At 45.0% G+C, this 16,916-nt stretch overlaps 1 protein-coding gene across 9 annotated transcripts in view; it reads left to right on the forward strand.

Moving 5' to 3' along the window:
* LOC6589383 (CUGBP Elav-like family member 1) overlaps positions 1–16,916 on the forward strand; it is a 53,318-nt gene that overhangs the window by 30,987 nt on the left and 5,415 nt on the right. For 8 of the 9 annotated variants that reach the window (XM_026989226.1, XM_026989220.1, XM_026989221.1 and 5 more), the window contains 2 exons: positions 9,962–10,140; positions 13,198–13,702. In XM_026989226.1, coding sequence (XP_026845027.1) covers positions 9,962–10,140; positions 13,198–13,702 — 684 coding nt within the window. Of the gene's footprint in view, positions 1–9,961; positions 10,141–13,197; positions 13,703–16,916 lie in introns of those variants that run through there. The other variant, XM_026989228.1, reaches the window with a different exon arrangement.

The raw sequence follows: 16,916 nt of genomic DNA on the forward strand, positions 1-16,916 counted from the left end.
TTTCTATACTTCCCACCTGAGACCCGCCTTTCAATCATCCTCCCTTTAAGGCTAATGACTTTATTACACAGAATCAAAGGCTGAAAAGCCCCAAATCAAAAGGGAAAAAAGGTGCATATTATAAGCATCTACTCACGAGGAGCACCTCCTCCTCCAACTGCTCCTCCCTCTGCCGCCAAAGTAATCACCTATAGCCATCACTTGCGCTCCCTCAAGATCCCCTCATTATTATGCAAAGCGCATATTGAGGCAAGTCACAAAAAATAAGAAGAAAAAAAAATGAAGAGAAGCTCAAAGAGATATTTTACGAGTGTCTGGAGTGGAAGATTTGAGCAACTTTCGCGGGAGCGGGGGAGGGAGAGGGAGAGCGGGGGGAGATGCTGTCGACTGCCACAGACTGGCAATCAAAATTACTTTTGACGTGACATCTAGCAGCCCCCAAAAAGCCGCAAATATGCAGAAACACCTTGAAAACGAGCGATAGAGTGGGAGAGTGGGAGAGAAGTGGAAAGAATCTACGAGATTAAATGTGCAGCAAGGCATGAGAGATAAAATGACATAAGATACGACGTCAAATGTATCTCCCACAACAAACAACAAACAACAACAACCTTTATTGTCTCCAGGGAACACGTGCGTCACAGAACCAGTTTTGCCCCGTCAGCCGCTGAAACACTGAAACACAGACCTGGCAAATAATGAGATACCGAACAAAAAAAGTGTAATTCAAATTAATCACCGAGTATCCGAGATGTACCTGAAAGATGCAGCCACGCCGCTTAACCTGTCCAAATTCCTGCACTATTTCCCTGCAGATTTTCGTGTTCCTCTCGTGATCAACCCGTCAATTAGGGGATAACATAAAAACTCATTCTATTTATGGAAAATCCAATTGAAGGCGAACATTTTGCTGATTGATATTTTGGTCAAGTGGTTTTTCATTAAGTCATTGAGAAAAAAAAACCTCTTTGTAGTTCCAATCCAGCCATCGCCAAGTGGATTGGAGCTTGCCAAGAACCTCCAAAAAAAAAAGAACACAAAAAATTACATACAAGATTTAGGAAAATATTAAGCGCTGTCGCTGGCCCCTCTATGACTTTTTTTCTCTAACCCCTTGCACTTGCAGTCTTTGTTCCCCCCTTCATCGCTTGCTCTCTATCTTCTCTCCCTTTCTCTCCCCAGGCGTATCTCATCTTCAGGGCAAGTTGCCAGTGAAGCACTTGAGAACATCAGCAATGGGCGGGGGGATGGGCTGGGGGCTGGGGGCGCACATTAGAATAGGAATAGCTGCTGGCAGCGGTAATTGAATGAAGAGCACAAAGGCAGCCAGAAACGGTCATTGGATGGAACAAAAAAATAAGAAAAACAGCAACAAGGCAGCAACAAAGTAGGAAAGCGGAAAAGCCGAGGCGGGAATACTCTTGAGGAAAATTAGTTCGTTTGGAAGGAGGAGTTCTGCTATTTGTACGATTTATTGCACTTAAAAGAAATATAATCTTGGGGGATATTTTGTAGATAGAAGAGGATCGAAATATTCTTTCTTGTAATATACTATTATTGATTGGAATCCAGGGCATAAATGTTAGCCCCCTCTGATCCTTTTTCCAAGCTCCTATCATAGTTGTAGAACCCCCTTTGATGGGTATCCGAATTGAATACAAGACTCACAAAGTATCCCTCACATAACAGCACACAAATGAACCCTTCAAGCGAATGGCCAAAATGAGCAGCAGCGGGGGTTGGTGTGGAGAAGATCTCCTCCGATCCATTCCCCACTCCTCGGGGGCAGCTGGCAGTGTGCCTAGTGCAGCTCTCCATCTCTCTCGCTCTCTCTCCTTCTTCTCTTTCATCTGGGGCTTCCCCTCTTTTTGCTGCTGCTGCTGCAGCGGAAATTGTGGCGCTCGCGGGCCGGAAGTGTTGCCAACGTAATCGAAACGTGCCCGGGCTCCTGGCTCCTGTCGACAGAGTCGATGACGCCGTCCGGTCAGGACTGCTGGCTGTTGTTAGGAGGGGTATAGTAATAGGGATAGGGATGGGTATAGGGATGTACTATAGTTGGTAGGGTAGTGGAGCCAGGGGTAGTTGGGCGATTTTAATGATTTCGTACATTTGTCGCAGCGGTTGCCAGCGCGAATGTCATTAGCGTTTATGATTATACGCGATAATTTTATAGTTTCTGAGATCTCATCTCGACGGACAGACAGACATGCCCGGCTTTTGATGATGACCTAGAATCTCAAAATGATTTCTAATAAGAGCACATATTGAAGGCATATTAATTTATTAATTTAAGGTGAGGCACTAAGGGCAGAAGTTCGTGTAAACAAACTAAGCAATAGAGAGTCAGATCAGCAGTATTTTGAATACCTCACCCTAACAAGAACTTCACTTGGAACGAAAGCACTCATTCCCTTTTGATTCTCTTCTTCCCTGCACCAATACATCATGGAGTGCGAGAGGGACACACACATTGCTGGAACTCACGTGAGACTCACGAGACAACGAAACAATAACACAATTTAGATTGTCACACATATTGAAAAGAGTTTATGCAAAAAAATAGGTTTACCTACATTTATATGAAATAAATATACAAATGTCACTCATTGCTGCACTTTTCCTTTGTCGCGCTGCCTTTTTGTTGCCATTTTGCTTGTTTATGCGCCGCCGCCCTTGATACAACTCATTTTCATTCATTCAAAACATGTTTGGTACATTTAAACATCTAATCACTGCATCAATACATTAAACTTCACTTCACAAACCGGCGCGACATTTAATTCGTTGTATTTTTCACCATTATCGGAGTTTTTCACTAATTAAAACGCGGAGCTGGCTTGCAAACGCATTTGCGCACGCATTTACCGGTGAAAAAATTTTAATGAGAGCGCTGCAAATGCTCTCCTGCTCTTCTTTCTTATTGACCCCTCTTACCCGCTCTCTTCGGCTACTTTTGCTATTGCTCATGATACAACAGCAAACTTCGTTCTTCTCTCTCTCTCGTTGAACATAGCCGAAGAGGGAGTTTGCGGACCGACCACCTAGTGCTATTGCTTATCTCTACTCTTGTCGGTTTCCTCTGCTACTGCAAAAAGAGATCAAAGATGTGTGGGCGTGGGAGTGAGATGGAGAGACTGGTAAGAGAGTTACAGTGCGCGGTGTAGCTGCAGCGCATGCTGAAACGAAAATGAAATTAATTGATCTCTCTTTGCAGTAGCAAAGGGAAAAAAAAAGAGTAGAGATAAGCAATAGGTGAAATGATGAAATTATGCAAGGTGGTCGGTCCACAAGTCAGCGCGGCCGTAGCTGCGAATCAAAACGTTCTCCCTCTTTGTTATTGTTTATTGTTTGTGTGGTGCGGTGAGGGGAGGGGTAATGCCTTTGTAGAAGGATGAACAGTGGTTGAAAATGTCCATCTGATTGGATGTGCTAATGCATTTTTTGTACCTGCATAAGCATCCTTAGAGCGGTCAGTGATATTTTTTCTAGAGATAAATTGGAAAACGCTATACCTAACAACCTATGAAAAAACCATGTCCAAAACCCAGTGAAAAATCAAGAAATAGTCGTCTTTATATCTCAATTGATCAGTATATCCCTCGTGCTCTAGGTATCGGAAATATTTATTCTATTGTAACAAAAAAGTAGAGCTCAAAGCACCAACCACCAAAGCCCTCCTTGTCCTGTTCTAAATTAATTACATGCACATAATTATTTCTTACAAAATGTCACCGGGTGCCAAAACGTTGGCACACACTCGCACAAAAAAAAAATACGAAAAAAAAGGAAAACTTTTAGTTGAAAATTCCATTTTAATTTCCGTTTCCGCATCAACATTTTCCGCTTGTCAATTATTGCAAAATTATGCAAATATGTTGCGCAGACAGGGAGGGAGTGGGAATGGGAATGGGAGTGGGAACGGGAAAGAAATGTCGAAATTTGTGCGCATTAAACGCGTCGCCCACAGAGGTCTCTCCTTCTCCCTTTCTCTGTCTCTCCGTGTCTCTCTTTCTTTTTCCTCTCGAGACTCAACACCGCCAGGGAGCTTAATTGAATTAAAACATAAAAATTTCTGCACCGCAATAAGTTTGTCTGGTGCCCCGCCTCGGGGTAGGCTATAAACCTGGCCAACAGGGGAATGAACAATTCGGCTTGTGGGTATGAGGCATAGGGATATCTACCCCTCATATCGTATGTGTAATGCCCATTTTAGTGCATTTTGATAGGCAGCCCCCGCACCAGCAATGAGTATCATAATTTTCGCATTTTACAACATTTTTTCTCAATTGGCGGGGGCTTTAAATTAATTATGAGAGAGGAAGGGCAGTGCAGAGCACAGAGCACAGAGCACGTCCCCAATCCCGTAAGTATGCAATGGAAATTTTCTGCATTCTCACTCGAAATGTTGTGCAATAAATATTTATGCAGCTGAGAGCGAAGCGAACGAACGTAGGAACTACTTAACAACACAAACAGATACAAATATGTGAAAAGTTTCCGGCAACTCTCGGGAGGGGTTCCTCCACTTGAAAGTTGTACTCGGTCTCGTTTTTGTGCTGGGAGCCGCATGGCAGCATGTGCATGGCATTTTCATTTATCAGGCCTGCCTGGAACGCTTTCAGCGCTTAATCTGTACGGTACACACACAGTACAGGAGATACTCGCACTCGTGTGTGTTTGTGTTCTAATTGAAAATGTTCAACATTTTGGAGGGAAATTACCAAATGCAGAATATCCTCAGCATGGCCATGTTTTATGCAAAATTTTAATTGAAACCTGATACACAATGAGCCAAGACTTACCCCCAAGTAGAGGATTAGAAAGTGGTTAGACAGGAGCATACAATGGATACCTTTGCATCGTAATTAATTGGAGATTCAATTGAAGCTTGAAGATAGAACACAGGTTGATGGACACGAAATACTAGCATTTCTTACAGCTGTGCTTACACAACTGAAATTAGAAGCAGTTAAATAGCCCAAGGAAATCGAAGTTAAACAATGGCATTACAGCCGAACAGAAACTGAAGTCAAAATCCCAATTTCAATATAAATATAAATAATAATTCCTCAAATGATGCTCCGTGTCTGGGTGGCATTTATTGGGATGTAGGATGGAGGGGGAGGGGCGGTTATAGCCATTAGCTAACTTGTTCACATCTGTTTTTACATATGTATTGCTTTACAGCTTCACTCTTGCTGGGAAAAGCGCCCCAGGCTATGCTTTGAATAATGTTCTCTGCTCGCTTTCCAACACTCCCATTCCGCCATTCAAGAGAGTGTGTGTGCAAGTGTGATGTGTGATATGAATCCTTGTGTGAGTGTGTGTTTTGTATAAATCTGGCTGGCGTGTTTAACATTTATCTCCTCTGTTCCCTGCATCCCTTTACTGCAGCTCCACCTCATTTTAATGTTCCTCGCATTAGTGGCAAATTTCTGGTACATCCGATATATGCAAATCTCAGCTGATGGGGTTGACAATCTCCTTCGACCAAGTTTTATGCGCTTCATTCGTTGCCATGAATGCGATTGTTCAGCTTAATGCGTTTGACTTTTGTTTGTGGTTTTTACTCTACAGCACAAAAGGTGTGCGTGCGAGCGATGCTTCTGTTTTAGAGCACTGTATAGCCTGAAAAATATTTATATGTAACGGCCGCCCTTTGACGATACGAGTATTCCTTATTCTAAAATATTGTTCGATCAATTGAAGGTATGAATAAAAACTTACTGAATGAGACCTGTTCTTTCAAGAGAATTATAAGGGAATAATTATTGAAAAATAATTAAATATTCTCTCATTAGGTGTAGATTAGTTCGGGCAGTAACCCCTGGCTTACTCGCTTTGCTTTTTCGTCTCCAATTCTGACGGCAAGTGAAAGAGTATCCACCCTTCGTCTTCAGCCCATCGAAATCTTTCAACTATTCCCAGAGCATACTTAAGTGCGTATCATTTACAACTACATATCTGCGTGTGTGTATTTACAGTTGAGTGTGTGCGTGGGTGTGCTGTCAATGCCGCCAGAAAGTACATAAAGTATGCCAGTCATTTCCGGACTTCCGTCTCAGTATTATAAATATTTGCACAGGGCCGTCGCTTAATTCGTTTAAGCCAACACAAACACAGCCTCGGAGAAATATTATAATTACGAGCGGGTCTGAGTATTATTTTTCGCCCTGCCAGCGAGAGAGAGAGAAAACTTAATTGTAATGCAAATTGAATGCAATCTAATGCTTGGCTGACTCCACAGAAAAGTCCAATAAGTTAAAAGATTTTATAGGGGGGAAAAAAATATTATGCACATGACAAACTTTGGCCTCCAGGGGGGTGGCAGGGGGCTTGACACAAAAGTTGATGTCTCAAGTGTGAAGTGAAATATATGAGGACATATCTTGGCCCACGAGTAGGTAGTGGTGGAGAGGAGGAGCTGCAGGGACCAGCATATAAGTGCAGTTTCCGCTTTTGACTGTGGCATATAAATCTTAAGACAGTTAACGACATCATATGGCAGAGTTGGTCCGCTTCCAGAGGCTGCCAAGGATGAACTTACAATGCATATGCCACAACCGGAAGTCCTCCTCCATCTCTCCTACGCCCCTCGGCATCTCCATCCCCGAAAAAAGCGAAGAACTTTGCTGCATAATTGTAAGGCGGAAGGCACGGAAAGCGAAGGCGAAGGACGACGAAGGACGACGAAGGACGACGACGAGCGAAACGAAACGAAATGTTCGCCCAGCCAGTTGAGGAAACCAATTTGTGGTAATTGTCGTGAAATTGCAATTTCTGCAACTGTAATGGCCCAGAGGACTGACACACAGAGAGAGAGAGAGAGAGAGGAAGAGAGATAAGTACTGGTTGAGAGACAGAGACAGGGCAAAAAGGGAGACTGACTTCACTCAAATGAGATTCTCCTGCAGTTTGCTTCGCTGCGGCTTCCCCGAAAAAAGGTGCAAATGATAAACTGCCTAAAGCCGAATTAATGCGGAGATTGCTACCAGCTACCAGTGCTCGGTAATGGCAATGGGAATGAGCCATGGAAATGAGCCATAAACCTTAATGAACGAAGGAAGGGCTTTCCTTTTTGGGGACTGGGTGGCGGGGGGTGGCATTCGATCTTCAACCAATTTCAACCACGTCAATGGCAAACAAAAGCGAATACTTCAGAATTCCATTCCCTTTTTTTTATTCTCTTTGGCCTGGACCTGGACTTTCCGCCAACCGCTTTTATCATCAGTGGAAAAATCACGTGCGCATAAAACTTTCCAATCAGCGATGCCAAATACAAAAGAGGTCCTTAACAAGCTGCTCAAGTGCGGGAGTGCAGGAGAGGACGAGGCAGAGGACTCAGGTGTCGGCAATAAGTTTTCACCTCCTTTTGTCATTCGTGCTATCTTCGGTTCGGGCAAAGTTTCAACTTAAAATGGCAAATCCATACAATAAATATATAAAATGTTACTTTCCGTGTCACACCTGAACTAACCTCAAATAAATTTCACACATGTGCCGGACAGAGACCCAAAGAGGGCGGGAGGCTGCAGGAGACATGCAGGAGAGGCTTGAACAAAAGCCGGAGAGAAGAACTATAACCAGTCCGTACTCCGTATATGTTTAGCGCACAGGAATGCCTCGAGTTGGAAAAAACTTTCCTCCCCACACACACACGATAAGGCGTGGGGACTGGGGGGAGCCTTCTAACAGGTTGAGTGCGTTCTGAGTGCTCGGGCTTGGGGTCTCCACGGATCACCTCCACCAGCCAGTGCCAACGCCAGGCGAATGCAACAATTTCCAATCACTTCCCTTGCAGCGACACAATTTTCTATATTTATACTTTACGACACCCCTGCCATGAAGGGGTTTCGACACCAAGTCTGGGCTTTGGTGAATGTATGGATGCCCTTGTAGAAGCCAAAGACAAGCCAGCGATTGAGGTTCTTTAGAACTGTAGGCCTTTCAGTTCTGTGGAATATTTTTAGCAAGAAAATCATACTTTGAAGAGAGACCTAAACCCAATGAGGCCACGAATGCATTAGCCTTAGGTTCATCCGTTGAAGTCCAAGCCCCATTGCTTAACGCAGTGATCCTCCCAACTCCAGTGCCAGTTAGAGTATCAAAAGTGGTTTGAACGCACGCTTAGTTTGTTTTTGAGAGAATTCCAGAGCAATCCCCCTCAGAATGCGTATGGCAAAACTTTGAGGGGGGTAGGGAGGAAAAACCAGTGGCTGCTGGAGAGTGTTCGAAAGTGTTGCAGAATGAAAAGTTTTTCCTTCTTATTGCTGCAGTCCGCCTGTTCCGTTTCGTTCCGTTCTTGTTGCATTGATTCGATTTGTTGCGATTGCGTTTTTAGTCTTTTGCATGTGCGCACCACCCCCCATCCCCCCACCCTCCAAAAAGTTTTGCCACTCCGGACTGGGGCCTCAGATAAAGCATAACAATTGCCATGCACAAAACTTTTCCCTCTACAAATGTTCTCTTTTTTGGAGGACCACCAGATCTAGTAGTCCCCCTCCCCCTCACCACCCATATGTGCATATACAGGGCAAAGATGAAGACGATTTATTGTTGCAGCTTAAAGTTCCTTTCCCTTGCAGGTCCCAGCTGCTTACAAAGTTGTTCCCTGATTAATTGCACACTCCCCCGTTCGAGGGAAAGTCCCGAAAATATCACTCATACGCCATGTGTTGCACAATTTGGGTTAAATACTTGCGCTGGTCGATCGTTAAGCGGGTAAAGTCAGACACGCACATTGGGAGCTCATTAACGTATTTAAGACCCAGCTAAGAGTTCATAAAAAACATCTACTGAACATATTTTCACCTGTGGGGGGTCCAGGGTGCTGGATGTGGAGCCAGTGATGGGAGCAACAAATTGTAGATGCTAGAGAAGGGAGAGTTTCTAGAGAGTTTTCTTCGAGTTTTCTAGAGAATAGAGGTTCCTAGTTTCTACGGTTAGTCCTAGAAATCTTCATGCAATTACAGAAGAACATAAGAGGTAATCAAATAGCTCAATGAATGCATCAGACATGTATAAATATCCAACATTGTTATTGCTCGGATCGGACACGTGTAAAATACAGTGAAATCTAGAAACATAGCATATCGCACCATGACTTCTGTCCTGTACTCTTTTGCACTCACAGCTGGAGTCCCACTACATCCTTCAACTCTATCCACCCTCAAACACAGATCTATAGAAAAGTTAAGACTTTAGGTGCGAAGGAGAGCCTTAAATTTGTCATGAAACCACAAATTTTAAGGAAAATTGCTGTCAATAGCGATACATATACAAATTCCTTTGCAATTTGAAGACAAGTTTCAGCTTGAAAACAGCCAAATTCTCAGCTCTGTGTCACCTTTGTTTCCCTGTAAGCTTTAAAGCTGCACACACGCATATCCCTGCACTCACATGCATACACCTGTGCGTGCGTGTGTGTGTGTGTGTGTGCGCTTTTAATGCCATTTTTATGGCCACCATTTGGAGCGCACGTCAGTCATTCAGTCAGTCAGTTAGTCAATCAGCCAGGCAGCAGTCCCAGCTTCAGCTTCAGCCTCAGCTGGGGCAACATTTTTACAGCCATGTGGATGAGGGCTGGATAAAGTACCGCACACCGCACCGCAAGCCATAATAATAGTCACTCCGGTGCTCGGTGCTCGGTGCTCGGACCCGTACTCGTACTCCCTTCTGCATCGGCAACTCATTAAGTTTGGCTTTAAAACAAATGAAAACATTTGGCCTGCCGCCCGCCCCGCCCCCCGTCGATGTGGCGTAGTTGGACGACCTCTTGACCCGCCTCACGTAATTTCCGCAATTGTTATTTATGTTAATTTTGTGCCAGCATTCTTCTACTTCAACTTGTACGACCCCGAGTAGAGGAGTACGAGTATTTATTTTATTTGTAACATTTTGTATGCATTCGTTTTTATTTTAAACCGAGCTTTCTGCTTTTATGCATTTGATGTATTTACAGAGCGTAAACTTTTCGTCGGGATGCTGAACAAAAAGTACACGGAGGCCGATGTGAGGCAGCTATTCACGGGCCACGGCACCATTGAGGAGTGCACCGTGCTCCGGGATCAGGCCGGACAGAGCAAGGGCTGCGCCTTCGTAACATTCGCAACTAAACAGAACGCCATTGGGGCGATCAAGGTGAGTGTAAAGGAGGGGATGGGACTGGGTGGGGGGAGGATGAGGGCTTTAAAGCAGGCTCTATGACAAATCCGAAAGGGGGTATCAACTTTTCTATTCAATGCGAGGAAAGAGGCAGTCATCATGTAAACTGGGGTAGATTTTGAAGTATTTAAAGTGTTTTACAACCAAATTGAAGCCATATTGCAGTGTCTTCGGGCTGTTTTCCTTCCACACATCGATACATTGTAGCCAGGGTTCACAAAGATCCATATCGATACTAGATTATTCCACTTAGTATCTATATTGACCAGAGATTTATGTTAGAACTTATTGCCTTACGAGATTCATTAAAGCAGATATTATTATGGGGATTACTACTCTGGAAAGAGTGCTCCCTAACGTGGGCAAAAATCACCTTTAAGTCCAATCAAAGCACCGCTTAACAATCTCATCGTTTCTGCTGCTGTTGCTGCTGCCCCTGTGGGGTGTGTGGGAAAAACTGTCGCAATGATTAATTGCTGTGGCGGCAAGAGTCGCGCATATAAAACACGACTCCATCTCTCACATATACTCAAGCACATAGCAACCACACAGATACACAGAGCTTCGTTCCACAATGGCAGCAGCAGCAGCAACGGCAGCGGCAGCAACAAAAACCGCATGCAACGGCAAACAGGAAACAGAAACGCAAGCAAGACGCCGCCTCTGGCAGCGGAAGAAGTCAACGGCAATCCTGGTGCCATCCAAGTAACCCTCTCTATTCCCACCCACACTCGCACACTCACACACACTCGTACACTAATGCAAGTTTTGCGCCGGAAACAGGCAAAATTACAAACTTCCGACAGCCAAACACACACAAACACATGTAAAGGGAGACACAGTGCTGGGGGCGGGGAGAGAGGGCAGTGCAGTCCAAGCATGTTGTCTCTGTCTCTGTCTCTGTTCTCTGTCTCTGCTCTCTGTGTATATTGCACATAATTTGTCGCCTTTTGCAAGATGAATGTTGTTGTGGGTGCTGCAGCCATTATAAAGCCATACATGCATACATTTACATTCACATTTGCAGGGAGACCCACACACCGACACAGACAAATGTACAGGCTGCGCAGGCTTTGTGGTCCTTAGACCTTACTTGAGAAATCTTTTTGAGTTCCGCTATGATTAGAAGGGATCCTTCTAAGCCCTGTATTTGTAGAGACTCTGATTACCTCTGGGCCCAAAAAACGTCCCACATCCAAGTGGTTAGAATTTCATGGGTTTTTTTTAATTACACAGTAAATACTTTTGTGATATGTTCCACACACGAGTGACCACTGTACAGGCTTGTGTGTGGGTGTCAGCGATTTTAATGCATTTGAAGTCGCATTACGGGATGCCAGTCACGCACGAGCCAGCAATGAGCTTCGGGTAGCGCCAAGACCTGAAGATGGAGGACTGGACCCAAAGCTGATACTTAGGCTGCAGCTGGAGCTGGAGCAGGAGCTGGCCAGGACCAAAATGATAGCAAGGATTGCAGAGTCATTGCAGTCTATTGACGCCTGAAAGTATGCAGCGCCATCAAATGCAATCCCAAGCGATGAAATTGCCAACCCCAAAGGCCCCCTCCCACAAAACCCAAAGAATCTGAAGCTCAAGCTGAAGGCTACCGGCAAAATGCATTTAATATTAATGTGCCATGTTTATAGCCCAGCAATTTATTCTCTACGGCTACTGCTCCTCCATTAACTCCTGTTTTTTCCATACATAAAACAGGAATAGAACCCAGAGGGACGAGCAAATGATGATAGCATTTTTCAACGCATGCAAATTTTCTTATATTTTTTGCTTTGCTTTGCTTTCGTCTCCTGCTAATTTGTCAAGTGGTTGGAGCTCCTCTGGAGCGAAGTTTGGAATGCGGTACGGGTCATTTAACCCGTTTATGGTTTGCTTCTGGCCAGAACAGGACAAGAGAAAAGAAGCCAGAACAGAGCGAGAGAAGCTAAGCGAAAAATTCTAGATATTTTCATAAATTTTTTGCGTTTTAAATGTTTCAAATAATTGAATTCCCTGGAATATTCCATCCTTTTCCTTTCCCATTCTTCATATATTTAAATACCTCCCCCTCAGGGGAGGGCCGCTCCTTCGGCTACTTGCTTTCCTTCCACTTGATGTTGCACAAGCTGCACAGAAGACCCTCAAAAGCCGGGCAGCAGTGGGGCAACTGAGAACAGATAAGTTTTATGGCAACTGAGATGCGGCTTACAGCATCAGCATAAATGACGCGCACTTAAGCCGTGTCCCGGCCGACCACCTTGAGGCCCGGACAGGCTCCTACCTCCGGCCGTAGCCACAACAGATCTGACAGACCAGAGACCCATTTGTCCGCTTAGGCGACTTAATTTACACCTTTCTGCTAAGCCCAAAAACAAACAAAAATCCCGCCTGTGCAACTCTGAACTCTCGAAACCAGGCCAAACATTTAGCCAAGGCTGCCATTTAGGTTGCGGTCCAAATGGTGGGGGGTGGGGGGTGGGACTGGGGCTGGGAGGTTAGCCACTTTACTTATTTTCCGGTTTATGTAGACTTTATCATTGAAACTCATCCACGGCTATGGGCGGTCCTGGGCCCAAAACTTCCGCTCAATTGTGGCAACGACGGCAACTCTGGCCTGCATCCTGCCTCCTGGCACACCGTGCGTCTCCGCCACCGCCGCCGCCTGTGTATCGTGGCAGGCACCAGAAGTGCTCTTTAATTACATTGACTATAATTCTTGCGGCTCTGGCGCGACTTTTATGGCCGGCGCATTGTTTTGCCGCTGTGGCTGCCACTGCCACTGCTGCTGCTGCGTCTGCTCTTGGCTACAAAGTAATTAGGGAAATTTCCGACCTTTTTAAACAGGTCCTAGTAGTTACACAAAGTTGGTGGCTGGCAAGGAAGGTGTCGTGCATTTTGGGCAGGGAGAGCTTCATGGAAATACGTAGAAGTTCGATATTGCGCGGGCTTTTCCTTGGGCTATCAAACAGAGTACTCTTTCAGGATAGAAATATACAATATATGACATTATAAATCCATTTTTCCCCATCCATTTTCCAGTCCCTTCACCAGAGTCAGACCATGGAGGGCTGCTCCGCTCCGCTTGTCGTCAAGTTCGCCGACACGCAGAAGGAGAAGGACCAAAAGAAGATGCAACAGCTGCACGCCTTCTGCGGCATCAATGCCCTGACCGGCCAGACGCCCAGTGGAGCGTCGGCTGCCACAAGCACGCCCACCGCCAACACAGCCACCGCCCTAATAGCTGCCCCAACTTCGGCCCCGAGACCCAATCCATCGATGGCCGCAGCACTGGCCGCAGTGCCACCTGTCCAGCAGGCGGGAAGCGGTACACAGACAGCGCTCGTGTCGGTGCCGACATCGGCCCAGTTGAACGCCTCTTTGGCGCCCACCCTGATGACCGGCAATCCGCACCAGGGAGCGGCAGCAGCCGCGGCGGCGGCTGCGGCAGCGGCCTATCTGGGCGGAGATCCAGCGGCAGCGGCCCACCTGCAGCTCTACCAACAGCTGCACAGCTACGGACTGAGTCCGGCTCATTATCTGCCAGGTGAGTGGAGGAATACTTCAGATGTTAAGAGCCCCATATTAGGATGTTAAGAACCGTCCCCATCCCAACCCAAAGAATTCCCAATCTGATCGATCGGTTCAGCAAAAGATACAGATACAAATCCACAGCGTTGCATCATTCTATCTGTCTCTATCGTTTCATTATACTATATATCTATCTCTGTTCCGTTTCCACCCATTTGCTCGTTACCTTTTCCAAGAATTTTCAACGTGTTTTCGTGTTCTTTACTATTGTTTCAATCGCGCACTTTATTTGTGTTTCTTACTGCAACCCACGGATACCTAAAGATACTCGTAATTGATTCAACCTCAATTGTAATTTTATTTTGCGTGTTTTTGTAGTACCTATTTTTAACTTTCTTGTTGTCTTCTCATTCATTTGGTCGTGTTTTCTTCACTTGATCGATACATTTTCCCCCCCCCATGTGTGTGTGTTTAGGGATTGATTAGATAAGAGCTGCCAGGAATCTTCTCAAAGGGTTTTCATACAGATCAAAACTAGGAATTTATTTTTTTCACTTTCAAAATAAAAATTTCAGACGATCCCTTCATTTTTGTATGTTTAAAGTTGTAAAACATACCCAGAAACAGCCATAGAAACCTTCCATTATTTAAGGCTAAAAACGGGGATTTTTGGAAACCCTTAGATAAATGACCTCCGATTTGCTGAAGCTTCGTGCACGGGCAGTTATTTGTTGGGCATTTAAAGAAGTCAACAAGAATTAATGTAAAAGTTACAAAAAAAGTGGCATTCTTCCCTTTTTTTTAGCAAATCTGTTGTTGCTTCATTTATAAACAGGAAACTCGGCTTAGACAAGGAGAGTATAGAGAATAACAAAAGAAGGAATAAGGGGACAACTGTCAAATAATTAATTTCAATTTAAGCAACAAAATTTGCATAAATGCAGACGGCTGACAGACAGCCAGACCTGAAGGACCAGTGAAGGAAACGGGGGAAAGGTTAGGCCAGGAGCAGGACAAGGACCAGGAACGGAAAGAAGGCTCAGCCCATCCCAGCCCAGCAGCTGAAGAGCAAAGCATGATGAATAAAACAAAAACATTGTAATAGGATTAAAAGGTGGACAACGACAATGACAGGGATGACAACAACAGCAGCAGCAGCAGCAGCAGCAGAGCGATGATGATGGCCCCAGACGGACACACAGATTTCGGACTCGCACACAGACGAGACACAACCCTACGTACACACGTACAGGGCGTCAATGTAAACGTGTTGCATATGCAACGTCGCTTCATTAGAATGACCGACGTGCCACGCCCCACCCCCCCGCACCACCTTCAGTCTGGCCAGTCTCGACGTGAACGTGGACATTTTGCGCATAACAAATCAAGCACAAGAGAACTTGAACAAACAGCAAAACCGACGAAGAAAAAAAGAGAATGAAATACTCGTAAAAGGGGGAATCACAGACAGCCAAATGTTGAGCGGCGCGTGATGTAATCGCACAAAGAACAAAAAATTCCATCCAGGATGTAGAATTTGGGAAAGATTGGATGCTCTAACGGGAGAGCAGATTGCTGAGAATATATCTCCTATAAAAAGTCACCATCATAGTCTAGAAAGAGAGCTTACGCCCCAAAATATCGATACACTCCACAATAAATATGAATCCCTTCAAGCAGCCTGCAAGCCATACATCCCCGACCAAGACACATGAAAAGTGAAAGGGTATCCCAGATGGAAGGATGCCGACCTGACGGCAGTAACAGTAACAGTAAACGGTGGACAGTGGACAGTAAGCGGCGACAGTCAGGGCTGGGCTGGGCTGGGCTGGGCTGGGCAGGGCAGTCGGGCAGTTAGAAGGAACTTAGAGCGACGACGTATGCCACTTGAATAACAAATGACGTTTTTAAATGTCAGCCCCATCCATACACAGAGGAGCAGCAGAAGCTGGAGAAGAAGACCCAACGACACCGAACTCTGATGGCCAGCAAATGTACGGAACGTGTCCTCCAGGCTCCTTCATCCTCTCCACTCGCTTTTCTGGTATATATCCTTAAGTGCTGAATGAAACCGTTAAGTGGATGCGGCGGACCTGTAAACGTTTGCTGATTTGACCAATTTCGGCCAAGATGACGGGAAACTTTATTTAATTGTGGCCCATGGAAAAAGTGGCTTTCAAAGGGAAGCTAATTATTTGACAGGCAAGAATGTTTTCCCAGGAAAACTCGCATGAAACATGAAAAATGTTTACCCATATACATGCGAGGGAAGAGCCCGCAAAGAAATAACCCAGAAGGAACGTCTTTGTCTAGCATTTTGTGTTGGTTTTTCTTTGCTCGCTGGCAAGTTGGAAATTTTTTACAAGACTTTCCGAAAGGCCCCCAGGGCAATGGCGCCATCAAAGGCAAGGAACCATAGAAGAGTGGAATATAAAAGCAGGCAGGGAGGGGCCTTAGAAGGGGTGCAAAAAAAAAAAACAGGAGACTGCCCCAATAGCCTGGGGAGTGGAGCAAGGGCGCTGGCATGTAAAACAAATGCAATTCCAATGTGGCAACAGCAACAGCCTGAAGTTGTCCGCAGGTGAGAACACTTAAAGTTTTATTATGCCCACAAAAGGTGTTGCAGGAGAGTGGGATTCCACATCTAAGGATAGTCCGACTAAACACACACACACACACACCCATGCCGACCCCCAGACAGACACCCAAGCCTACTGGCAGCTCATTCAAAGAGAGAAAGCAATTTTTGTGAATATTCTTTAAATATGCTAGACAATACCCCCCACACCCTGTACCCCACGTGAATGTCTGTGTCCATCTCTCTCTGCTCCACACACGCATACGGCACCTGCCTGTTCGCCCTGTCTCTTTCTTATGTGTTCCTAGGATCCTTGTTTTGTGTAGAAAAGCTTTCACTCATTCGCCCGCGCCGCCAAGTATGCAACATGGGATTGAATCCGGAAACCGGAAGTCGCCCCTCATTTCCTGTTTCTTTTTGCCAGCCTCTTAAAATTGTACCTCATTTTTTTACACAATTTAATTTAGTTAAATTAAATTTGATAAAGCTTATGGCTAACTGCATTCGATTGAACTGAGATTTATGTATTTATTTAACTGTCTGAATTTTGTCCTTGGTTTATATTTTTATTTATTTTTTTATTTTATTTATGTATGATTTTTATTTATTTACTTAATTTCTTGCATCCCCGCCTTATTTACCTAAATTTTAT

The sequence above is a fragment of the Drosophila persimilis genome, unplaced genomic scaffold, assembly GCF_003286085.1.
Source record: "Drosophila persimilis strain 14011-0111.01,24,50 unplaced genomic scaffold, DperRS2 tig00000191-arrow-pilon, whole genome shotgun sequence".
Classification (NCBI taxonomy): domain Eukaryota; kingdom Metazoa; phylum Arthropoda; class Insecta; order Diptera; family Drosophilidae; genus Drosophila; species Drosophila persimilis.